Source organism: Saccoglossus kowalevskii, chromosome 7 (assembly GCF_978046115.1).
Source record: "Saccoglossus kowalevskii chromosome 7, keSacKowa6.1, whole genome shotgun sequence".
Classification (NCBI taxonomy): domain Eukaryota; kingdom Metazoa; phylum Hemichordata; class Enteropneusta; family Harrimaniidae; genus Saccoglossus; species Saccoglossus kowalevskii.
The window spans coordinates 18689921-18717689 of NC_140647.1; the positions used below are offsets into that span (position 1 = coordinate 18689921).

A 27769-nucleotide genomic window follows, 5' to 3' on the forward strand; every position below is an offset into this window, starting at 1 on the left:
CTCCTTATTACAGACTTAGATGATTTATAGGAACTTTGTTTTTGTTTCAGGTAAAAGAAAACCATGACTCAATTGTCTTGCATAAAGGCATGCAGTAACTAAATCACACAAAATAAATCTTTCTCATTACCACATTTGAATGTGCTCTTTCTCCTTCTCCTTCTCCTTCTAAATTTGTTATGGTTCACATTTATAACAAATATATTATAACTTCAGCTTTCTCAGTGCCTTTGCATTGTTAATGCATGATATAACAATGAAGCTAAAATGTACATCTCTCTGTTTACTGCACTAAGAAATCAAAATCAGCAATTTGTATATTCTCAATAAGTTTGCGGCACATGTACCTCTAATGTGTGGACGAAACTTGATCTAAGCTGATATACAGAGTATAGCCTGAACACAATTATTGTTATGTTTTTTTTCAATTTTCCAGTGTCATAAAAACATAATTCAGTGGTGAATGGACAAGTATATATGAAGTGACAGTCTACTGCCATATGTTCTATGTTCAATCTTATCATTATTTCAGTATAATCACATGACATTTTTTAAGTTTGAGTAAATTTGCAAATAATAATTTAAAAGTAAACACACCTGAATCCTCATCCAGAGATGGACATCCCCTGTTGATGCATTGAAACTAAATTTGACATCTGCAGTTTCCACATGACCAGCTGTTATGGTGATTTCACGAGGGAAAAGAAAAAATATGAGCAATCCGGCTGCTAGCAGACTCACAAATATGGCTATGCAGACGTACAAAGTCCTAATAAAAAAAGAGAAATTATCCTAAGTTAAGGGGTCATGTTTTAAATATCCATAGACTTCTCTACTTTTTTTACTCTCTACAATAAGGATTTATTTTTCAATTTCCTTTCACTGATTGAATTTTCACTTTGCATGTACTGTTGCTGTTACATACATTAACATTTATCTTGATTTTGTTGCGTCTTGAACAATAACCCATCAGGAAAAATCAAGATGCATCAATAGAAATACGGTACATGCAGTTTGCTGTGTCTACTATATATGTACAAACAACAAATTTAGATGTAGCCAAAAAATTATGAATCATATGGTTTAATTTTTGAGTATAGTTTAAATTATGAAAACCAGGATACAATTTGATGACTGTGTTATAAAAAACAACTTAAATATAATTGTTAAAAGAACAATGGAACAAAAATTGAAGCTCATCTTCAATGGTTATACAAATATATATCACAGAAGACATATATTTACCTTTGAAACCAACTGTTTCAACAAAGAAACAGGTCTGGTGCTGATACTTATTTTTTCATCAGAATATTAGTTCTTTTCACCAAGAATTGATTAATTTCTTTTTTATATATCAAATCATTGTCAGTGATATAGTCCCTGTCCAGTTTTTTAATGTCAATTATAAACGATGAGAGATGTAGATGGATTATTATTATTAAATGTTGAGAGAGTTCTCAGTATGTTAAAAGAATAGTGTTCTTCCCTATCCAGGTTTTGTTTAGTAAAAGCACGGAGGTAAAAATCTCCATGGTAAAAGTGACATCCTTCTCTCGTCATACAAGATTGTATAACTCACACATAAATCAATCTGACATTTAGAATCAAATAACAAAACATCATGTATGTTGTTCAAACCAATTTTAAATGAATTCGGCCCAGAAATGTTTGAATAACATGCAGAACAACAATGGTCACCAGTTTTACATGTAATGGTCATAAAAATGCAAAATAAAATCAATGCATGTTTTGTCTTTGTACATACTTTCATCAACAAAATCGGTCAAAGCATATCTGAGAAATGGTTATGAACAGGCAAAAATAAACGAACAGTTAACAGATTTATCAATGAATTATATCACAAGAATAAACTTGTGTGCTTCAGTAACCCATCAAGATGTGATGTTCATATTTAGTTTGAATGAATTGGCGCAAAAATGGCAGCAAGTCGGTTAAATTTCATTGAAATTGTAAAATAATAGAGAAAACAAACTTGCCTTTTTATCAAATTTAAACAAAATCTGTAAAGATATCTGAGAACTTGCAGACCATATATAAATCAAAGAAAATGGCCAGCAGCCAGCCATTTTTAAAATCATGAAACAAAATGACTAACTACTAAATCATCTGTCCCGGCATTCTTGAGTAACAGTTGGTGACATGTGGTCGATAAAAACTTGTCACAAGATATAATGGAATCTGAATACAATAACAAGGTAGTTTTCCATCTTACTATATGAAAACATACCTTTCATACAAGAGCACAGCAAATGAAAAAATTATATGACCAATGCTTTGAATACCACGATTTTCTCATTAACATTTTTATACAACATTTTGTACACCTTCATGAATTTTTTTTTCAAATTTTTTTTGCTCATTAATTTCTTACTGCCTGCAAATCTTGAATTTTTTTTGAAAAATGTCTCAGTATTTTGTGAAAGGTGGTAAAAATTGGAAGTTTACTTCAGCATTCCAAAGGTCAACAAACAAGGTGAGACAAAATCAGTATACTGTGGAATACTTTATATTCACTGGAATTAATTTTCGCTGAAAAGGCTTTTTGGGCGTTTTGTATGGAATTTATTTTAACTGATTTTTGATGAGTTTAATGTGAAATATAGAAAAAAAAAGTATATTCGCTGGATTTTATTTTTACGGAATCATCCCTTCAGCGAAAATAGTGAAAATAAATTCCAAGCGAAAATAAAGTATTCTACAGTACATGCAACCTCAAGAAATGACCATTCTTGACCTATAAATACACTCAATACATTGTTATTAGGGAGCCTAATAAAATCCAGTAACACAACACGTACATTAAATATTATGGCTAACAACACCTCTAAGCATTGGTACATGCCTGATACTAGTAACACTCAATGCATGATGTGACCCCTTGATGATGGAAGCACCCCTCCCCACCCCAAAATAAACATGCCTCTTCACATGCTTCCATATGTAGATTTAAAATATTCACATATTTATACCTTGTACAATATATCATGTATCAAATTTTGCTTTTTTATTTAATTTATTTTACTTTTATATATTTCAATTATGATTAGAATGTCAACTGTACTATCTATATCATCACATGTATTTCAGTAATCAGTATATCAAACCATCAAACCAATCAAATCAAGTGTGTTATCACAAATACGGTACTTACGTTCGCCGTGGTCGTAATCTTTTATCACTGTAAGGTATTAAGGCAACTAAAGAATCTTCCTGGCCTGTGAATGAACAACACAAGTAAAGTGCCTCTGTCAACAAAAACTGCATGTGTATAATAAGAGAGGAATCACTCAAAAATGTTTACATAATAGCGACCAATTTACAGAGATCTCCTAAAAGCTATATAATTCATAAATGATTTTGTTTTGTTACGATAAAGTTTGTTTTTACTCTGAACGATGTTTATTGAGTAAGGTTAATTGTATAAGCAGTTCTGGAATAAGGTTGACTATACTCTTAGCACAACAAATCCGTTAAAACTGAAATGAGAGGATTCTATTGACTGATTGCATAACATTGAAATGTTTTTAACTTAAGTCATTGAAAACGATGCTCGTTAACTGCCATTGAAATAATAAAAATAAAGAAGAACAGGTTTGTTTTGCCAAGAGTATACTGTGCAAATATATGCTGTAAACCATTAACTTCTACTGCTGGTAATCTTCACATTCTGATTATTTAATGATGTTTGGGGAAAAAAACGAAAGTCCCAGTTGCGAAAAGTTTTCTCTCACAAATTATTTAACACTTTTCAGTAATTTTATATTACCCACAATTATAACATTAGTTTTACACTACACGACACATTTAGCCAAAATAAATTTGTACCTTGATACAATATTACATTTAAGATATCATATTTTATAATTTATAGCATTTTGGGTTGCATGCTTATTAATTTTTTCATGGACTTTTCTCAAGTCCCAAATAAAATAAAACATCTCAGCTGTCATTTGTGTGGTTATCAGCTTTTGTGTTGGATTTGATTTGATCTTGCGTTAGTTTTAGTCAGTGTACAGGATGGATCTTAACACAGTATAATGATCGATTCAACTCACATTAGAACTAATCATTAAATCCACTACAGTGCAGAAAATTTTAATCGAAAAGTGATTTAAATCCTTAATTATTATCTGTTCTTTTTTTGCATTAGTGTTTTTTTTCTGTAATGACTGTAAAGGCCTTAAATCCCATGTGTTATTTAGTATATAATGTTTTTTTCATAAAATGTACATTATACATAGAAAAATAAAAAAAAGCTTTACTCAATCTACTCAGACAATTGAGAATTTACTGGCATCATGAATGCAAATTGTAAACAAACATTAACTTTTTATTAGATGTAAAAATAACCAGTAAACTTGAGTCTTTTTAACGACTTCATTTTCTCTCTGTTTTGTTACTTTATTTATTTACAAGTTTACGCTCAAATAGAAATTTATCTTTTCTATTCAGCTGTACCGGTGTGCTAAAGTTTATCTTATCTAAACACAATCCACGGATTAAATAAGATTTCCTGGATTTAGCAGTGTTCATATCATGCTCGCTGAACCTTGGTTATGCGTGCAGTGAACATGATTAGACCATGGACACTCCAGTACTGGAGGGTCTATGATTAGACCATGGATGTACTAAAAATTCTTAGTACATCCATGATTAGACTGAACGATAGAAGATGCACAGTCGGTGTCCCGATCACATAATGCAGGCATAAGTGAACGCGTCGCCAACTGACTACGCGTGGACGCTCACCTCTCGGAATTCTCCCTGTACCCCTGCACGTAGGACAAGATAAACCATCGTGTAATTCTTCGTACTTGAAATCAGATGAACCATCCGATGTCTCACTTTCTCGTGTTCCGGGACGCGTCTTAAAATTCGTGTTTTGTATACTCATACTTTTGTCAGCTGATTGCACCTTCAGCTCTGAAAATGATCACGTGGTGAATTGGTTCGGCTTTATTACTCTATTGCCTATTGGCCAATTAACTTGACAACACCCATTTTTTATCCAATCACGCGAGGTTTTATAATCAAACATAACCTCTGACATGATACGCTGACGTCTCCAAAAATGGCAGTCGTGTAAAAACTTGTAGTCGTTGCATCTTGTTGTTTATTGTTAGATCAGCACTGAGCGGATATCTTTTAGACTGAGAAGTTTTGTAGCATGAGTAAAAGAAGATATTCTGAAAGCGAAATGGATGACACAAGGGAGTATCCGAACCAGTTTCCGGAGTATCAACCAGAAATGGACTTACTCACCAGCGAAGGAAAGGTTTGTTGTTTACACGCAATTCAGACGATGCTCCCGGTACTGAGAAACACGTATTTTTCCGAGTACACTCGTTATTTATACTCCGAGATTTGGGAGACGTTTTCTTTTATTGTATAAACCTTCATTTTTCGGTAGAACAGGCTCTTATTAAAAGACGTTACCATCGGAAATATACAACGTTATCGGTCAACGTCATCCACAATGGATCTTTGTTGGGGGGGGGGATTCATTACAACTTTAACTTGAATGTTTTTTTTTTTGTTTTTTTTTTTGTTTTTTTGTTTTTTTTTTGTGTGTTTTTAAAGTTAATACAATTGATGATTGGTAAAAATAATAAAAATAAAATATAAAAAGTCTATTTGAATATAAGAAATAAATGAGGCATGCAAAGCATGTAAAATACATTGTTTACACAGCAGTGGAGCTAGGAAAATATCTGTTTATCTTTATGTTTAAACAAAAAATTATCATGCACTGTTTGACCACCACTGCCCTTTAAACTTTTCTGATTATTGTGCACATCTGTTAAAAATGTGCAGGCCACAGATTGTTCGTCACAATTTTAGAAATTTTAGAAGTCTTTAGTAAAAATAAAAGCACATTAATTCAAGAATAATGACAATTTTCGAATAAAAATTAATCAGAATCTTTTTTCCCTGTGTCTTATAGGTTCTAAAGTTGACTGCCTAAATCAACCAGTAGGGGACAAAAATGACCCTTTTAATATTAAATCTGATATTTCCTTCTTTGAGGTTGAGGGAACCATACTCTTTATTGCAAGACAGTTTGACCATGGAGCTAATTTAGCTCCATGGTTTGACGTAGTAGTACAGGGTCATTCTAGTGCTTCAACTTCACAGAGGTATCTAATGCAATTGCCTTGATACCCAAGGAGTTTGTCTTTGTGTCTATGACAATTTTATCAATTTTTGTTTGGGAAATTGGTGCCCTCTCAACTTCAAAGTTTATGCCCTGTCATTGAATTCTTAAATCTTAGAATTGTGACATCTCCTTATTACAGACTTAGATGATTTATAGGAACTTTGTTTTTGTTTCAGGTAAAAGAAAACCATGACTCAATTGTCTTGCATAAAGGCATGCAGTAACTAAATCACACAAAATAAATCTTTCTCATTACCACATTTGAATGTGCTCTTTCTCCTTCTCCTTCTCCTTCTAAATTTGTTATGGTTCACATTTATAACAAATATATTAGTTACAACATAGACCCTCTAAAAGACTTAGAGGGTCTATGGTTACAACAAACAACTATATTTTTGACACAGGCACATACATGAACTTGTATATATTAATTTATTTACTCTTGGAGCCATTATAGTAAGCAGTCTGTTCTTATTCACTCAACATGATTCAGTTAGGAATGGATGTGACTAACTAGTACAAAATATGGAAATTTAAGAGGCACTAGAAATGCTTAATGCTTCACTGTGTGGAATGTTCCAGCAAATAAGTTACAAAGCACAAATAAAAATTGGGTGTACTTAACTTGTTTTCATGGAATTATTGACTTATGTGATTTGCATAAACTCTACTTTGGTGGCCATTATTGGGTGGGAAATGGGCAAAATACATACAATTGATATTCATAATTCAGAAACTAGTTTTGGCACCCCAAGTGAAATCACATCTCAATAATAACATGAGCTATTGTTATTCACTTAAAAATGATATGTTATTATATGTATTCACATGATACATATTCGCTACATTTAGGCATCAGGGAAGAGTGAAAGGCCTTAATTTGGTTGTAAAATAAGCTTCACAAAATGTTGAGTCAATATAAAAAGTATAATCAAACAAACACAAATTGTGATATTTCACATGATAACAAAAATTTGTGATATATTTGATGTAATATGCATTTTTTAAATTTTGTTGGTGAAAAAAAAATATAAATAAAACAAACATGAATGCTTAGTACGTCTTACTGGCATAATGTACAATTCTGCAGTTACCATAGAAACTTTAAACTAGAATACAGATTTGATTGAACTAATTTCAGAACTGATTTTGAATTTTATTGTTGTGTTTCCCACAATTATGTTATGCATACCGGTAATATCTAAATTGTTTTGTTTTTTCAGCTCTACACGAAACTAAGTACAAAAATAGAAACATGCATTCCCACTATGCTAGTGCGAATGGAAGAAGGCATAAAAAATGATAGTGATGAACGAGATTATTCTATTTACACCGGTACAGCAGGTAAAAAATCTAGTCAGTCATATTCTAGTAAATTTGAATATATTTTTTCAATCCTTCCATTTTAAGATTTTTATAATCCAAGTGTGTGTATTTGAATGTTATGTCTTTGCCACAGAGATTGAATAACATCAGAAAATATTAAGTGAAGGAAAAAATATGTGTGTGTTTTGTTGTTTTCAGAAGTGTTTATGTTAGCATATGTAATAAAATCATTTTTTTAACACTACTAAAAGTTATTGCACATGATATGCATAATACTATTAATACAACAAACACATTCCCTTTATAAATATTAATAGTAGATTCCAACCTGTCAATCAATGTGAACAGTTCGCAATGACATCATTTAAAAATATTCTAATGTTATTCCATCGGCCAATAGAAACCTCTTGTTTTGGTGTGAATATAATTTATAGAACTGAAGGGAATGTTTTTTTTTTATGGCAATAATAGTAACAAATATTTGTAGTAAGGTAAATACATAGTGTATGTGAAATCAATGGCTGGTTATTCAGATTCAAAGTATAATGTATTTATTTTAGTCCAGCTTTTCAGTGTGTTTATATGAAGACTTGTCACTTTATGTGAGCCGCCATATGGATCATTTTAATCCTTTTTAAAGCCAAGCAAGTTTTCAAAGTCTGTCAATTCTCATTGCCTCTAGTATATTCACCTTTAATAATTTTTTTCTTTCTTTTCCACCTGCAAATCACAGTCCCTCTATGATAGAGGGACTGTGTGCAAATGTAATTGTTTTGTTTTTTTGGACTATTGCCAATCAAACATTCATACTATTGCCATATGAGTGATCGGTCTTTGAAAAGAAATGAAAGTGAAATGTTTTAAATAACAAACATATTGACACAGGAATCTCCTGGAAATTTGCTAACTATTTCCTGTTGCTGGCTATTTGAGAGTCCTAAGAAAAAACTTGTGATATCAAAAATGCCTTTGAAATAGGAATCTTTAATAATTGTGTGCTTTTTGACCAATTTTTAATTCATAATGGCTGCCAGAGAAGCACCTTGGCAGAATTATTGAAAGTGGGGCTATTCAATTCATGGTGCTAACCAATTCACTTGCATTTTCATATTAATTGGCCAATTTTAAGCATGTATTAAGTCAGAGAATAAGTAAATACAGAAAGCTTGCTTATAAACAGACAACAAAGAGAGGTTTATTTACTAGTGATTGTAAGAGTATAATTTCAGGGTACTTTTACTTTCGTCTTGACTGACATGGCCACGACTACATTTGTAATTAAACCTGTTTATATATTTAGGATGACTTCATTATTCTTGTCCATTTTGGTCAGTATTTTGCAAAATGTTTAAGATGTAATGTTTCAATCCTTTTATACTCACTTTTGCCATACAAAGAAAAGATCATGCTTCGTTTGTATCCATTCATTCCATTCATTTTGTTATTTAGTCTACATTGTCAATGGACAAGGTGCAATAGTTATGCTCAGCTTATGGTTTTGTACTCACAAGTCTTGAGTTATATAAAACATCCACTACTGTGGCATTGCACTTTTTAACGTTATCCGTATTATCTTAAAATGACCGATCTGTCTGGGAAACTATTGGGACAGTTCGTTTTTCTTCGATATTATCGTCTAATAATGTGTAAGTTAGACTTATCTGCCAACATTTCATTAGATTTTATTAGACGATAATTATCTAATAATATTGGAGAAAAAGGATCTTTCCCAATCTTACCCGGTATGCCATATTCAACCCCTATCTTTGAAAGCATATCCACTTTAATATATCAAATATAAAATCTGAATTCAAGTTTTTTCTCAGTAAAAGTTGGAAGCTTGAAGCTGCTATCAAAATCAGATCACCAATAAATCTTAGGGAGCATGCATATTTGTTTTGTTAGTAGGGCATGTGTTTATGTAAAGGTGTGTTTTACTGATCACTGATAGCACAGTGGTTGTTGCATCAGATTAATGATCGGTATAAATTCAAGTAAAAATCCTACCCATGGTCGAACACCAGATAGGGTCAAGTGTGTCATAGATTCATTGGGAAGGCTAAAACTACTGACCAAGATTCATTCACTGGCAGATGTGATTTTCTGGGAACCTGACCAGGCCTGGCCAATCCCATGTAGTGCATTAAATTGCCATTTGACAGACAGATGTGTTTTTCTGATAATAATTTATATTTTAATTATCCAGTACACAGTAAATTCAACTGTTTTCATACATATACTTTTATCCTGGAGATCATAGATGTTCTTTTAATAGAACAAGTACAGTAATTATTAAAATATAAAGGTTTATTTCCAAATGCAAAGGGATCATTCATTGACTTGAAGGTCATACATAAATCTTCACAGCTGGCATCTTTGACATGTGCTTTTTATACAATCATGTACATCAACCACCCACTTGATACAGGTGCTATTTTAAACATAGTCCACCATGTATTGAGAGACTGTGAGTGTGTCTTGAATAACTGTTCTCTGCAAATTCCTAAGCCATGTGTTACTCCTTCCACAAAGCACACAATAATAGCGTTCACGCACAGCTCCTTAGCACGGGCTAAGAGGTCAAATTCCTTAGCCCGTGCTAAGAAAACGTGCGTGAACGCTTAGCACGGGCTAAGAAATGCTAAGTACGGGTTAAATCTGATTCGAATTTAAGACGCGGTCTAGACCCTTAGCACGGGCTAACGAAGTATGCACGAACGCTTAGCCCAGGGCTAAGCGCCCTCTGCGGCGACCTTTGGGTGTGAAAATTGTCCCATGTTCGTATAACGACTCTATTCCACTAGTCATTACCCCGCGCTCGCTTCCACATTGATCGGGTCGCTGTAGTAGAGCGTACAGCAGCTCCAATTGTAGACAACATAAATTTGGTTCGCTGTATACGACGTGCATTAATAAAACTCTGTATTCTGTTATGCCCGTTGCGTTGTATACTGTTTCTGTGCATCCAAATAAGTTGGGTCCGTCTTCTCCTCGCGTTCCTGTGCACGTCGCTTCAAAATTATAGAACGAAACATGCCAGCAGCAGAAATAGAACCTTGCGCGTGTCATCCGTTTTTCATTCGTAAATAGCGGCTTTAAAGGTCACCGACTAATGGCACCCCTTAGCCCGTGCTAACGACTGGCCCTCCCTGTGTGTGGACGCAATTGGGTCTAGCCGAAATGCAAATATGCTAGATAAGCCTAAATCAGCTTAAATCTTAGCCCATACTTCGTGTAACGTGAACACAACTAATTTCTGAGCGCTTTTCTATCTTTATCTCTTATTTATTTATTTGTTTATTTATTTGTTTCTCTAGGTATAGCTTTATTGTATTTACATCTGTATAGAATCTTCAACGTGGAGGAATATTTGAAGCGAGCTAAAGGTCACATCAAGCTAAGTTTACATTACATACGTAGTAGACGTCAATCATTCCTGTGTGGCGATGCCGGCCCATTAGCCGTAGGCGCTGTCATTTACCACATGACTGGCAAAGAGGACAAGAGCCAAGAGTTACTACTGAGGTCAGTATCTTGCTGATAATAAACAAAATGTCTCATAATGCAGGGCTTAAAAAAATTACTTTAATTTTGAAACTCATTGTCCGAAATGTACCTTGCCTAAAAATTTTAATTGAGTTACTATTTAAGTGTCCCAATGAAAATTGGTGTCAAGCCCTGAGATGCTTTTTAGGTTGTACATGTACTACTACTAAAACAATCAAAATGCACAGTGACAGTGGGAAACATAGGTAACATTGCTATGAATGATAGTCTACTTTAGACATTGTCTGTGTCACGTAGATGGACATTTCTCCCACCCATAACTGTCATACTGTTTTCAAAGTGATACAAACACAATATCTCAAATGTCTTTCTTATAACCCTAACACTGTACAGTGTGATAGAAAGCAAAGGACTCGGGTATTACAGTACTAACATTTCAGGTTTACCATGCGTTTTCTTTTTTTTTTCTTATCCCCACAGGTACACCAGAGTCTATTCGTCCGTATGTACGTCCATATGGAGTCATAACTAAAGAAATTCAATACTCAGCATTTTGAGACTTGGTGTGTGTGATAGCTGTGCATTTCTGGTGGAAACAAGGCATGCTTATTCACATACCTTCATACTGCAGAACTACCTGTTTGTTCATACAGAGTTGTAACTAAAAAGAATTCAACGCTCATCATTTTGAAATTTGTTGTTTTCTGATGGTCATACAGTTCTGCTGGAAAGAAGATATGAATTGCAGGCTGATTTGTATTTATTACAGAATGATGGAAACTTGTACACTCTTTTTAATTTCTGGTGAATTGATTTGCATATATTACAAATGTAAATTCAACAGTCATCGTCTAGAAGCTGTATGCGAGATGGCCAGACTGTTCTGGTGAAGACAAAATGCATCAATTGCTACCCCTACCCTCCCCCCTCCCACTATCTACATGTACTTCTCAGTTGTGATGTGCACTAATCTTAGCTATATCCAGTTACAGTACCTGGTACACCACAGTCCACTAATCAAAACAGTGATCTCTACCACTCCTTTTGAAAAAATGACAAGGGATCTATCATCTCTGATCGCTTTCTTGTTATAACTGGCATTTGTGATGGCTTAAAACACTATGATAATAGTTTTTTACTTTTTTCTCTTTATCTAGGTTGAAAGATATGCATTATGTCGTGTTGAGTCCAGAATATATTGTTCCAGATGAAATGTTGTATGGAAAATCAGGTTATCTGTATGCTTTGATGTATGCACAGAAGTATCTTGGTAAAATTATTATAACTGATGCCCTTGTGCTCAAGGTAATTTAGTCTTTAAAATTAATAATAATTGCCATGTTGCCATGACAAATTGAATCCTTCCTCTTCTTTATTGCTCCAGTGCAATTATAATTTTTTTTGAATGATGGTTTCTCTCGTGGCAGTATGAATTGAATGGTAATTTATTTATAATAATTAATGGCCAGAGTAATTTTGAAAAAGTTGTTTATTATATTATTTAAATGTCCAAATAATGTTCATTTAATTGGTAAGAGAATGTAGATACATTTGGCAGTAAAGAAATCGCCTGCTTGTTGATTGTTGAGTTTTTTTTTTTCACAGCTTTCTACTTTGTTTTGTCCAAGTTCTCACAAACTTGATATATGTATGCTTATTTCCATTTACCAATAAGTGTACCATAGGTCCATAAAAATGATATAATAATATGTATCAAATTATTGTCTGGAATTTCAAACATCGTTTTATTCGTAGTTTGTAAGTAACATTGAAGCTTTTTTACCTTCTAGGTTTGCAATAGTATACTAGCGTCCGGTCAGTCTCTCTCCAGAGACCAAAAATGTCAGTCACCTTTAATGTATGAATGGCATGATAAAAAGTATGTGGGTGCGGCTCATGGTATTAGTGGTATTCTTTATCTACTCATGAAGGTAATTTTAAATCATACACAAAGCCTTGTATAATTGCATTCAATATTTTTACCACTATGTCAACTTTCACAAAATAAAATTTGCATAACTTTTTCCATATATTTTCTGTAGAGAAATGAAAATTTGTTTAGTAATAGTCCTTTTAGTAGTTAATCCAAAATAAACAAATATGGGTAATATTTAAAAATGCATACCCCGGTAGTTAAAGTTGAGATGAATTAAGTAATTCATTGTTAAACTATATAAAGTTTATCCTAGTACTAGTAAGCAGCTTTGGAGAATTTCTTGTTGTATTTTGCTATAATAGCATAATTATCGCATCACCTGGCATTGCATTGCTATTGCATAATTATCGCATTGCTATAGCATAGTTATCGCATTGCTATAGCATAATTATCACATCGCATTGTATCGTATCGCATTGCTATAGCATAATTATCGCATCACATTGTATCGCATTGCACCACATCGCATCGCATTGCTATAGCATAAGTAACACATCGCATCGCATTGCTATAGCATAAGTAACACATCGCATTGTATCGCATTGCATCACATCACATTGCATCGCATTGCTATAGCATAATTATCACATCGCATTGTATCGCATTGCTATAGCATAATTATCACATCACATCGCATTGTATTGCATCACATTGCTATAGCAAAATCATTGCATCATATCATATTATATCGTGTCAAGTCATCTTGTGTTTTCTAGTGGTATTCCAAAATTGCATTGTATTATATGTATATTATAATGAATATGATATTTTTATATTTTTTGTATCATTTGTAGGTTGGTCTTGATGGTGTAAAGCAGTACTATGACAGATTAATTAAACCCAGTGTTGATTTTGTAGATGAATTAAAGTTTGTATCTGGTAACTATCCTTCCTCACTGAGTAACAAAACTGATAGATTGGTCCAGTGGTGCCATGGTTCACCAGGAGTTGTTTATATGCTGTTACAGGCCTACAAGGTAGGAATCGTTCATATCCAGACCAACCTTGAGTTTACTAATTTCAGCACCTATCAATTGTTGGGCAACAGGGGAAATTGACTACAACATGGAGTTCCATAGTAGGGATTTAGACAGCATTTACATGCCTAAATACGGGTGAATTTATCATCTAGGATACACAGTATGTCAATTTGTTACCAGCCATGTTGTCATTTGATATGCAAAGGAAATGTCAAATTTCCCTATTCAGCCAATGCTCTCTTTCCTGGTGGAAAACATTGATAGGTCTAGTATGAAGAAAGGCTGTATTTATATAGCTCATTGATTAGTTGTTAGTCCTCGTTCGGATGTAGTCCGAAAACGGGGACTTATGTTTTGCCCTGTGTGCGTCCGTCCGTCCGTCCGTGATCACCTGTATCTCGAACATGCATGGACCGATTAAGTTCAAACTTCACTCATACATCACACATTATATGGGACATATGCACATGCATTTTTTTCATGATCCGATTAACGATAGCCGAATAGCGGCCATTTTAGGGCTGAAAATGCATCAAAATCGCACATTTTCACCATTCCGGACCCGGATCTCAGTTATGCATGGACGGATTTTGTTCAAATTTGGTACATACATTAAACATAATAGGACCTTGATGCACGTCATTTTTTTTTTTGGGATCGGGTTTGAAATGGCCGACTGGCGGCCATTTTGTTTTAAAGAATTCAGTTCTGGATCCGTATCTGAGACATGCTTGGATTGATCGAGTTCAAACTTCACACACACAAGGTACATCATGTCACAAATATGTATGTGCATTTGTTTCATGATATCATTAACGATAGCCAAATGGGGGCCGCTTTAAGGCCGAAAATGCATTGAAATCGCACATTTTCACCATTCCGGACCTGGATCTCAGTTATGCATGGACGGATTTCGTTCAAATTTGGTACATACATTAAACATAATAGGACCTTGATGCACGTCATTTTTTTTTTCGGATCAAGTTCGAAATGGCCGACTGGCGGCCATTTTGTTTTAAAGAATTCAGTTCTGGATCCGTATCCGAGGCATGTCTGGATTGATAAAGTTCAAACTTCACACACACAAGGTACATCATGTCACAAATATGTATGTGCATTTGTTTCATGATCTCATTAACGATAGCCAAATGGGGGCCGCTTTAAGACCGAAAATGCATTGAAATCGCACATTTTTACCATTCCGGACCCGGATCTCAGTTATGCATGGACGGATTTTGTTTAAATTTGATACATACATTAAACATAATAGGACCTTGATGCACGTCATTTTTTTTTTGGATCAAGTTCGAAATGGCTGAATGGCGGCCATTTTGTTAAAGAATTCAGTTCTGGATCCGTATTCGAGACATGTCTGGATTGATCAAGTTCAAACTTCACACACACATGGTACATCATGTCACAAATAGATATGTGCATTTGTTTCATGATCCGCTTAACAATAGCTGAATGATGGCCATTTTAAGGCCGAAAATGCATCAAAATCACGTATTTTCACAATTCCGGAACTGGATCTCAGTCATGCATGGATAGATTTTGTTCAGATTTAGTCTAATGTGTTGTACATATGCAGGTGCATTTCGGTCATGATCTGCTTTGAATGTATATGTCACTCAAATATGAACGGAACGGGGACGTGTCATTGACAATGACTTGTTCACAGAAATATCATTGTCAGACATTGTCTGTGATTTTACATTGCTTTTCCTGGAGATTTGCTGAAATTAGGTAGTTAAATTAGGTAGTGATTATGTACACATCAACTGCACCAATAATGCATTTTTTGAAATTGATCATTCTAGCAATAAAACATTGTTGTGACTATTTGTGAAGCTCTAAATTTTATAAAGTTTGCTTTCATCCTTCAAATACTTTACTGACACAGATTTAACATTCCTGAGTGATTACAAAAACAGTCTAGTATTGTCTTAATATGTGCAGTATAAATACTGTCATGGAAGTAACATCATACCATGTGTGCTCATTTGGTAATATAAGAGTCATTTTGGTTCAGTATTTCCTTTATTAACACAAAAGATGAAAAAAAAAAAGCAAAAATACCTTTAAAAGGGATGCAAATGCATTTGTATCTTCATGACAGAGCTAAATATCTCTTCTCTAAACATTGTTAAAACCACTTTACAAGCAAGATAAAACAATGTTTTTTTTGTTCCATTTTCTATGTACTATTATCTTCTTACTCCATCTATGAGAATGATTCTACAGTAAGATATGTAAAGGATGAAAAAAATACTAAACCAGAGACTATGCAGGATAGTCATGTGGGTAATTACTGTGTCTTTGTCTTGATTTCACATCCAGACTTTCAGTGATGACAAATATTTGGAGCATGCCAAAAGTTGTACAGATATAATATGGAAAAGAGGTTTATTAAAGAAGGGTTATGGTCTATGTCATGGCACTGCTGGCAATGCCTATGCTTTCCTGGCTCTCTATAGAGTTACTGGCGATAACACATATCTGTACAAAGCTTATAAAGTAAGTGATAACCAGAATTTAACTAGAAACTATGTGTGATAAGAAATTAATAATATTCATTAGGTTTCACAGCAAGTCTCAGAGGCATTGGAGCAGTAAGTTGGCAAACTGAATCATGAATTGGTTGACAATTTGTGTTTTGACTCTAAAAAGTTGTTTTTCAGATTTGCTTGCACCATCTAGTGCTGTAAAATCTGTAATAGAAACCGCTGCTTCTGTTAAAATGGTACAATGCAATAGAGGGGATGTGGCTTCTATTAGAGTACTTAAACGTATGAGAAATGATGAATTTTTGGTTCTCAATTATTCAAAAAGAATGGGTGCGACTTCTATTCGGGATGTGGCTTCTAATAGAGATTTAACGGTAGTCACACTCGTCCCAGATAAATCTATATTGCAGTAGGAGACAGACTGTATTTTCGCATTACAAAATTAAAAAGGAGATTTCATTTTAATACAACCATATCTATATATGCTCTTTAATCCTTATCCTGCTAGTCCCAATGTTCTTTTACATTGACTTGAACCAGATTTAAGTTTAAGTTAATGATGGTAAGTTTTGGGTGGTCCAACTGCCAGCGTTGAAAGTCAGCATAGGTGGATTTTTCAATGAAAATTTAAGTCCCCACAAAATATTTGATGATCGTTTTTTGAAATTTTGAACTCCAAATAAGGGACCACCAGCTGCGAAATCGCCCAGGGTGATTTTTCAGATGGGCAAATTTACGGCAGAATCCGGTACTTCTGAGACTGTAATCATCAACAACAAACCAGGACGCATTTCTGTCATGTATACAGCATTGACGCAGCTACTGAGATGGGTGTGTGTAAAAGCTGAAAGTAGATTTCATTGAGAGTGTTTAATAATTATAATATAAACTAATAACAAAATAAACTGTACTTTGAATTTAACCATTGTTTTGTTGATGACAGTTTGCAGAGTGGTGCACACAGTATGGTAAACATGGCTGTCGGACACCAGATAGACCATACTCATTATTTGAAGGTAAGATGAATAATTATGTCTATAGTTTTCCACAAAACACACACTTGGTGTTACCGTAATAATATTTCTCAATCAACAAAATAATGATTCTTAATGAACATATAATGGTTTATTACAAACTGGACAGTTGCCAACATTTTGGTAAAATCCAGCAATCTGATATAAAATGATCAAACAACATACTGCATTTAAGAAGACTGACATTCGCTGATTACAATAGTTTTCTTCTTCTGTTAACAGGAATGGCAGGTACTATTTATTTTCTAGCTGATATGCTGACTCCAGGCGCTTCAAGATTTCCTGCGTTTGAACTGTGAGATGCCGTGTCACTCACTCATTTCTGTGGTACTTCAGAATGCTTCCTATTGGCTACTATGTGGTATACACAATACTTCATAGGAATAACTCAGAATCAGATCTGAAAATGGGCAGTATTAAAGATGGCTGTGTTTTTATCCTTACCGCTTATCATGTGCTCAGCTCAAAACCTGAAAAACGGTGAAAAATGTAGCATTTTATGATCCACCTAGAGCAGAATATTGATATCAGGGCAGACGTTTCCTTTCATCATCTACCTCGAGTTTCCTTTCATCATCTACATTTTGATATTTTTAGCATCAACACTGGGTAAAAATAGTTGGTTCAGCATGGTTTTGTGTCACATTTACTGATCAAAAATGGGTTCCCATTATAACATTATAACTATATTTGCCGTAGTTCTTCTGTGCAGAATGTGTTGATGTGAATATTATCTATTTCTTATTGGTATCTATGACAACTATATTGTAGAATGTTGTGAACATTGTTAGTGCATTTGTATTTGTGATAACTGATGAGAAGGCTATTTAAATTACCTTTTCCCATGATGCACTGGTGCAATTCTAGAGATTAAGGAGGTGATGTTTAAGTGAAAATTGTTTTTTTAGCAGTTCACCAGTTCCCTACAGTTCTGTTTTGTAGTCTGGCTTATAGAAAAGACCTCTATGAACCGAACAATGCTAACTTTTTCAGTCTTTCTCATTCCTTCTTCTTCATTGTTCTTTAGACAGGTTTCATTACTGCTTTAATTCTTTGCAAACATCAACCATGAATTAACTGTGTATAGCATTTTCTAGTCCATTATCATACACATCATCATATACTTGCAATTTAGAAATACCGATATATTTATTTGATAAGACTGTTCAGTCATTCAACCCATTATATCAGAATGAAAAAATTATTCTTTTTTATCAAAAGTGTTACGTAATTGTTGAGTTTATTTTTGGGATTCTTTATTCAGTATGAAATATTATTTTCGATTAAATCTGTCTGAAAATGTCAGAATTTTCCAATAACTCATCACAATCATAATACCAATTTTTAAGTACATATGATTTCACCATAATGTACACGAAAACAATTTTGAGATATGACATGACCTTTTTATCATAGCAACCGATGATAAATGGCTAAAAAAAAATAACCATTTTCATGGATATTTGACACATTTTTTTTAATTTCTTTTTTCTCTGATTTAGTGATCAACTGTATAAAAGAAAGCTATATGTTTTTTCAAGGATATCTAGTAATAAGTTTTAAGGTAGAGATGCAGGTTTGTGGGCACTTTCGTGTGAAATTTTTTTTTTTTGCTTTTTATTATCTAAAAAGTCTCGGCTATAGACTGTTGAAATTTTGTAGAATTGTGAATAGTGGAACATACTCAAAAAACGATTTTAAAATATAGATAACAGGTGCAAAATTATCTCTTTTGAATGCTTAGAAAGATTTAGCAAGGCTGTACATAAATAATAAAAAAAACATGCTAAGAAAAAGAAATGACGGGATCTCCATAATATGCACTGTATTTAACTTTTAACAAAACGATAATACATTTAAATTTGGAACTGTTACAGCCATTTTAATTATGAGCATTAGCAAACTTCTTACTGAGTGAATTGTTATGCAAATTAGCAATTATCTCGGCTTCTTTTTAGTGCACATCACAGAACTTTAAAAAAATAGCTTCTAGACGCTTTGACCTTTTGTTTTGAAATTTTCACAAATGATTGACAATGTGTTTATCTTCAAAATGCCGTCAGGGCATTGTTTCTAGTTGAATAGTGTTACAGCAATCATTCAGACAACTAGCCTGGGTGTTAGGTAATTTATGCATAAACTTGAAGTAGTGAAATTTGAGCTGCTGCCCTTCAAAATTGACAACTGGTAGACAGTTTTCAAGACTGCGCTTTCTTCATAGTAAACAGATGTACCCATAAACCAATTTTGACAGGAAACAGAAGCATGGTTTAGAAGCTAATTTTTTTTAAATCACTTTTGACCAAAAAAAGCACATTTTTGTGCATATTTCAAACTACGGTTTCCATAAAAATAAAATACTAACAAAACTTTAAAATTCATACAATAAGCTTTCCGAAAATATATAGTTTTGTGGACAAGGGAGGTCATCTTGTTTTCCTAATTAACTAATTAAAATACCTGTCAGGTAAACTGCATCTCTACCTTAAGGGTGGTCTGCTACTTTACTATTGCTTCATTACACTTTTCATGTTAAGCCGTGACAAACAAATCATGTTGAAGATTATAACTTTAACTAATTAGGTTTTATTTTATCAGCGTTCAATAAAAAAAAAATTTAATATTTTATCACCATATTCTTCATTCTCATTTCAAAGTCAACCTGAACGATAAACAATTTGTGAAGTTCAAGTCTTCTTTCACTCTTTTTTTTTCAAATTTCCACATTGTATCAATCACTCAGGTAACGAGAAATAAAATACTAGTAATCGAAACATTGAAGAATGTGCTTAGTTAGTACTAATGCATACCACTGATATGTGGTAGGCATCATATTTAAAAAATTGGGCAAATTACAAAACACTGTAGGGAGTTAATAACCTTAGTAACATGGATGCAACACAGTAACCATAGACACCACATTATCCTATATATTGTTACTATGACGATCACAATTCCTTGGTCATTACTTTTGTTGTTGTTTAATTAAAGTAAAAATAAATAAATAACGATATTATTTATTTCAACATTCTTGCATTGATTACATTTGTTTCAATATTTTCGCATATCTTTGGTGCATATCAGTCACACTAGTGACGTTTAGTGTCAAGCGTTACTAACTAAAATTTCAGAGTAAACTTGGTGATATGCACAATAATCTTTGAAAAGAGTTCTTTTTGTACCCCCCCCCCATCCCTAGCCCTAACCCTACCCCTACCCTCCAGCACTCCCCATTTAATTGTAGATGCTCTTCCTAAGGACATCTATAGTTATCTAGAGGGGGCATATACAAATGAATTGGGTAACTGGGAGTGAGTGTTAGGGTTAGGGATGGGGGGTACAAAAGGAACTCTTGCCTAAATTTTATCAGCCTGTGTGTGCTCAGACAGTACAAGGGAAAAAGCAAATTGTGCAATGGTACTTGTTTTATCGCTGCATTGCATTGTGTAATGACAGTAACTCTTAACAATGATGACTAAAAATTTATTTGAACAAATAAGAAGAAAGAAGGTTTATATTTCTGCAGATTTTGAGAACCATTGACTTTATCGATGTGTGTCCACTGACGTGTATAAACTCCATGACTAATTAGCATAAATTAAAATATGATTTGTCAGTGAATTTCTGTAAAAGCATAATGAGTTGGTCATGTGATAAAAAGGTTATTACTTAAATTCACTTATTCGTAGTTACCCAAATAATCACTGGTTGTATTATGCACTCACCATTGGTTCATGGATAATACTGGCCCATGATATCACTAATATCAACCTACCCTACCAGTACCAACAAGTGATATCCCATGATGTCTCATAATAGCTGCCGATAAATGTGTTTTGATAATCATTTAAAAAACAGTTGAAGTAACTGGGGGGTGGTTATTTTGAATATAGTAAAAATTGTATTGCGTTATTTTCAACTTTCTTGTACATGTAGAATGTTAAATACTTATAATACCCATCGAAGAGTCAGTATTCTACAATTCAGATCATGCAACAAATTTTATCTGTAATATTTTGCGATGGTACATAGTCACCATCTTTTCCATGGTGTACAGGGTGATGTGATAATTTTGAAGACTTTTAGTTTCAGTGTGATGTACTTGAGTATGCTTATCTGTGTACTATAGCATTTGAAATGCATTGTTTTCATTTTCCTGTTGTTGATAATCACTTAGTTTTGTCTATATAGTGTTTTTTTTAAGACTACATTTAATTTTATTGGGATTTGTTGTTACTCATAATAATTCAGTTCAAACTAACAATATTTATGAATAAATTACTTCATATAATTACTTGAATCTTGTCATGGTTGTAAACTCTCATTATTCGTATGAAGATATGCAATGGTACCCTATAATTTGCCCTCAAACAGATCTGAGTTCGCCTCTACTGCAAAATGCAGTCAATCACAAAACCCTGGCAAACTTGCGTGTTACAAACAACTGAATAAATTAGTTGACACGGAATATAAGATTTTTTTTTTGAGAATCACATATTTCTGAAAATTGTATATAGAGGGCGCTTTCTCATAGTTTTGATTCAGCTCTTGGTTTCATTGTCCACATTATTTTATTCTAAATATCACAATAACAAAATATCAAAGAATATTAAATTAAATCAATATTTGAGTGCAATATTGATTTTAACCTGCCATGCTTGTACTTGATTGGCTAATACAAATTTGAGTATTTCAACACTAGAGGGTGCAATAATCATGTTCTCGTACAAATGTTCACGATTAATTTCTTTCGTCGTCAATGGCTGACAACTCAAAGTCCGAAATCTGTGTATCTTGGTTATACACAACAACTAACTGACTTGCTATATCACCAACAATTACCGTCATTTTACCCTGTGGCTAGTTGTTTTCACTGGCGGATCCAGAAATTCGGTGAGGGGCCGGGTTTGTCAATTGATCTGTCATTTTTTTGGTGGGCTGAAGGGGCGAATTGATGTCACGGAACCCAGAGTTCTCTAAGGTTTATGATTTCATGGGAGGTGATTTGAAATGAGATATTGGCAGTATTACAACAAATTACGGTAGAGAAAGGCAGTCCACTAAATATAACATTACACAAAGTATTGCTACAGGTAAACAACGTATTTTATTTAACTTGAAACTATCTTTTTTATTAAAACACTGTTACAGAGAAACATGTCGCTTAGCATGGTTGTAATTACATGACGTTATGGTGACATTCAAAGATAAGTCTTTCCTTTGTAATTACAAATTCCTGATCTAGGCGAATTTAGAAACGGTTTCAAAACTCTTCTACGATGACCCTGAAATATTGAACACGCTTTTGAACAGAAAAACTTCATCCCGCAGTCGTCATCTCCATCTCCATTGAAACTGTCCTCATCACTTTCGTCGCTGTCATAAGGACTGTCATCCATGAAAAACATCGTTGATTTCTTATAACAATGCTCACACGGCATGACCAGCATCTCATTTCTCATCACGGGTCGAATGGTCTTGGCATGAGCCTTCTCTTCTTGTAGAGGGCGTTTCAGACGTCGTTCGCCTAATACGAGAGGAGAAGGTAGAAAACATATTACACATTGTGAACATCTTAGCGAGTTGTTGGATTTACATCGTATCGTTGGTTTAACCACAGTCCCTCTATCCCCGGTCTAGAAACGGTCATTGTATTAGGTGTGAATTGGTCTTCTTCCCCAGTACGTGATTTGACATCGTCCGTGTTATGTATTTTTTTTACAACTTAGTTGTTTATTACAGAATTCGTACTTTTTCACATAATTTTTTAATCAGGATATCTGTATAAGGTCATATTTTAGCCGGCGAGTAGTTCTTTAATTCATCTATTTTACCAGCAACGACACATTTTCGCAACAAATTTTCATACCTTTACCCAGATATTTGTCGTTTTTGATTTTGGGGTGATTGAAATTAACTCAATTTTATTTACCATACTTTTCGGCGCGAAAACAATATTTGTCTTCGATTTTGACATTTTATAATCGAAACATATCATTAAAAATTGGTGGGCTGATTTTTTATTTGTCACACCGCATTTTATTAATGTTAAATTGAGCAACTTTTATGGATGCTTTTTAGATCGTAAATGCAAATGGCGACGTTTTGAAATGACAATGTACTCAATTCTGTGCTAAAAAAATCATTTATATACAATCATTGAAGCATTGTTATATACTTTTACATAGAATAAAGTCATTAGTTGTTGTATAGTTGACTTGAACTGTTATGAACCCCCTCCCCCCCAAGAATCAGAAATATCACAGGTTTTTCGATCGACTACGTTAACATGAACGACGCCATTTTGACAAGATTTTTTTAGCGATGTCAGCATGTTGGCACGCGAAGTTTTTTCCCTAATAAAACGAGAACATTAACATAATTCCCGATATTAATCTTTGAATTGCAGGAACTGGATGTTTATGAGTTGGTAGGCTGGTGGTGATGCATATCAGGGTTCAAAAAAAACAAATTTCATAGTGATAATTTTGTTTACATGTTTGTTTACGTTGTGGTTGCCCGAATTTTAAGTCAAAGTGAAGTCATACAATGAGGTATCGCTTTGCATGACGGTAACTTTTGAAGGTATTGTAATCTGTCTGACTTCCTGACTCCCTCGGCCCGCGTGTGAACGGTTTGTTTACCCGCACTGCGGTTCGAGACAAAAGAACGCTAGTCGTTTCCAGACCGGGGATAGAGGGACTGTGGTTTAACTCACCTATATAATCTACAAATATTGATGTATTGTAGTCGCCACCATATTCATACATCATTCGTACGCCATTTTGAAGATACTGACGTAATGCAGTATCCATTGGACCTATGTCGTCATCGACCATAAGTCCATAAGTTGATGTCAGTGTCATTACGGGATCAGGGTCATCATCGGTGTCCTGGAAACAAAAGTAGCAGCACATGAAATTTAAAGCCATATTTCGATAGCCAAGTGGCGCAACGTCACAGCCTCGGTGCTATTTCAAGTAGTGGTTGATGCGAGTCGTCGCTATCAATACCCCTCCCCGATATATGAGTAGGATAGTTACACATTCGTTTAATACATAACACTAGATATGAACACATATCGAATCTAATTTATACCAGGCCGTAACGACCAATTTGTTTGGTGACTTGACTTTTTTTTACCAGGGCCGTAAGCGACCAGGGTCGGAACGTTTGGAAATCTCTCATATATAGTTATTTGAAGCACAGTCCCTCAGGTGTTGAGGAACTGTGTTTGAAGACTGATATATGAAACGTATGTTGTTGTTTATCAGTGACTTGATTCGGTGAGAGAATATGTTGTCATCTAATACTACCGGTAGTATTCATATAATAGACATACCTTTAAGTTGGTAAATGCATTGGCAGCATATATATCCAAAGAACGTGCATGACCAAAACAACATTGCATCCAGGTGAATTGAAGTAATAAATCAATGTCTTCAAACGATCCATTTAATGGAACGGCCAGGTACAGTTCAAACTTCTCTGTAAAAAAAAAAACAACAATTAGTGTTGTTCCGTGTTTGTCAATCGTATATACGAAGTTGTAGAAACGGATTGGCGAAGTACATCATGTTTTTACGGTATATGTAACAGAAGCTCTGAGATAGATTTATAGAAAAGGTGCATTGGACATTGTATATTGAGTATATTGACGAGACAACATCTACTGTATTCATCCGCGATTAGTTAGTAGTTAGTTAGACTTAACTATGGTAGTATGGGAAAATTTATGCTACTACCTTATACTACTGGTAGAATGCGACATACTTACCAGCCCAGTTAACACTTCGAGCATGCAATAAATAAACATCAGATGGACCATCATTGGTAAACCAACATTCGTCAAGATGAGATAACTTATCACTGTTAGGTACGCTCTGACCACACCCACCACATTTCATCAATAGCGGAACCTTCCATGGATTACCCGCTGGTTTGACTGCCATAGTAGTAACGGGAACTATGGGAACATAACATACACATTTAATTAAAATATGAAAAATGTAGTATATATGTGTAAATGCGTAATTAACACTGCTTTAATAATGACACTCCACTAGAACGACGGTAGTTTTATGAGGCATGCGCACAACTTCCTGTTAATAGCGGTGACATTACTCACACTGAACGAATGGTGTCACAATAGGATACCGATGTGCCTTGCAATGCATGCAGGTAAAACTTATGATCTAAATTTTACCATCAATGCAGAGTATATCCACAGACTACTGACCTTCAATTTGATCACAGTTCTTTGTACGTTTCCCCTTGACCTTCAGTAGTCGCTTCACCAAATCGGGTTTGGAACCATTAACCGAAAGACCTTCCTTCTTAAGTTTGTTTTTTAACTCTGAAACATTGAGATCTGATAACTTCAATCTATCAACCAACTCGTTCTTATTCCCACCGATTGGAAGGTGACGCTTACGTAACATTTCCTTTAGTCGTGGCAGGTTTTTATATTTGTACTTGTCGGATGCTTTCATATCTGTAAACAAAAGGCACAATGAATGACACAAGAAGGGTAAAGAGAAAGTACGGTATACCATGAGTATACGAAGATTTTGCAGTACGGAAAAGATAACAGAACCGAAATATCACCACAGACATTTTTATTTCAGATTCAATTCGTAACTTACTTCTGAACTCGGGAGTTGGCATTTCCATAATCCGTCCGGTAGCTGTCGTATATTTCTGTACTTTAATCATTCTTGTGTCTATAATAAATATATATATACATATGTACAATGATTATGATATAACAATCGTTTGGCATTTTCGATATTGATGGGCAAGTGTATTATAAAAACAAGGAATAAATTCGGTTCTACTGCACTATACGTATTCAAAAATTGTTTTTGTTGGTTAGGTTATAACGGGTTGAAGCTCTGATTATTCAGACCAATTTTATCAAAACACGATTGCCACAAATTGTTTAAATTTATATCGAAAACTAAACATTATGAGAAACTGTAGAACTCTGTTTTAGCTGCGTACTTACCGATATGTTGTGTACGAATTCCAGGAGAATACCAATTTGTAGAATACGAGCAATAAATCTCACAGTCACGATTGTACTTGAAGTGGAAATCGGTTCTCTTTATATACCTTACATACTGGTTAGTGGCACTTGAAGTGAACGTTGTGAACCAATCATAGGTTATCCAGCCTTCCGGTGCGGACAACCAATCACAGGGAACGGACAAATATTATTGTTAAGATACGTCGTATGCTGGCGCTTTAATATGGCAAAATATCCAACACCTACCGCGGGATGGCGTGCTTCACACGTGAATATGTTCCGGATAATCAGTGAATGAAAGACTGTACCACCAGACAACACAGTGGCAATGACATTTTTCTCGAAAATTGACGAAATACAATGAAATGAAAACTTACTATTTAGGAAATGCTCGCTTGTTTCCACGAGTAGTAGAAGTAATTATTAGTTGATTGAATAAAATAGTTAGTTCAAAAAATAGGTTCAACATACAAAATTGAGACATATAACACGTAATTTAATATTTCGATACCAGACACAAGTTCTACAATTTATATAACCGACATTGACATTTGAGGAAAATCTGTAGACGCATATTATTGTGGCTTTTTCTGTGAGTAATTCAAACGATTTCATTTAATTCAATACAGTCAACTTCGTGAACGCCTAACTGTAGATGAAACATTCTTTCTATGTTTGATCAACAGTCATCGAATAGTTTTAACTAATCAAATAATACAGAGAAACATAGTACCAATTCATACTACATTGTAACATTTAGGGAAAATTGTCATCATTTAAGAGCACCTGCTAAAATTGACTTTTTAGCTGCTCTGTCCGGCGTCAATTGTACTTCAGACTAGTAATACAATTGTATTACTAGTTTGAGATTATACGCAATAATTTCATTAATTCGGATACTTAAAGATGACTCTTCATTTCTCGATGAAAAACACAGAAAGGTTACGCAGAAAGCAAAGATTATAAACACATCTTATACATGTATTTCAACACTAAAAAGGCAGTATACTAATCGGTGTCGCATGATGGCGTTGGTCAAATCTCGTCAGTGAGAACAAAATGCACAAAAAGATTAGTCTGATTGATTGTAACAGTGACAGACAGACTGGCTATTTCCTGGATATATAATAGACCGGACATGGCGCAAAACAAGGAGGTGTCTGTGAAGACAAAGAACGAAAGGGGTGTGTCACTGCGTCTGTCTGTGAAGACACAAAGAACGGGAGAGGTGTGTCACTGCGTCTGTCTGTGAAGACAAATGACGAGGGAGGTG

At 34.2% G+C, this 27769-nt stretch overlaps 3 protein-coding genes across 3 annotated transcripts; 1 reads left to right on the forward strand and 2 right to left on the reverse strand.

Annotated features, from left to right (window-relative positions):
• Positions 1-204: 204 nt before the first annotated feature.
• LOC146740564 (transmembrane protein 106B-like) lies at positions 205-4973 on the reverse strand. The gene is made up of 4 exons (XM_085501834.1): positions 4771-4973; positions 3173-3236; positions 598-769; positions 205-291 (listed from the first exon to the last, which is right to left on the reverse strand). The coding sequence occupies exons 1-4, from the start codon at positions 4913-4915 to the stop codon at positions 205-207; spliced, it is 468 nt and encodes a 155-aa protein (XP_085357960.1). The 5' UTR covers positions 4916-4973.
• Positions 4962-21768, forward strand: LOC102808998 (lanC-like protein 2). Its single transcript, XM_085501223.1, has 9 exons — positions 4962-5296; positions 7402-7522; positions 10822-11029; positions 12169-12316; positions 12802-12942; positions 13742-13924; positions 16268-16444; positions 17378-17450; positions 17691-21768. The coding sequence occupies exons 1-9, from the start codon at positions 5189-5191 to the stop codon at positions 17765-17767; spliced, it is 1236 nt and encodes a 411-aa protein (XP_085357349.1). The 5' UTR covers positions 4962-5188; the 3' UTR covers positions 17768-21768.
• An 894-nt stretch (positions 21769-22662) lies between these two features.
• LOC102808929 (uncharacterized) lies at positions 22663-27047 on the reverse strand. Its single transcript, XM_085501684.1, has 8 exons — positions 27040-27047; positions 26476-26582; positions 26114-26191; positions 25708-25962; positions 25246-25434; positions 24811-24956; positions 24187-24361; positions 22663-22995 (listed from the first exon to the last, which is right to left on the reverse strand). Exons 1-8 carry the CDS (start codon positions 27045-27047, stop codon positions 22670-22672), a joined length of 1284 nt encoding a protein of 427 aa, XP_085357810.1. The 3' UTR covers positions 22663-22669.
• Positions 27048-27769: the final 722 nt, after the last annotated feature.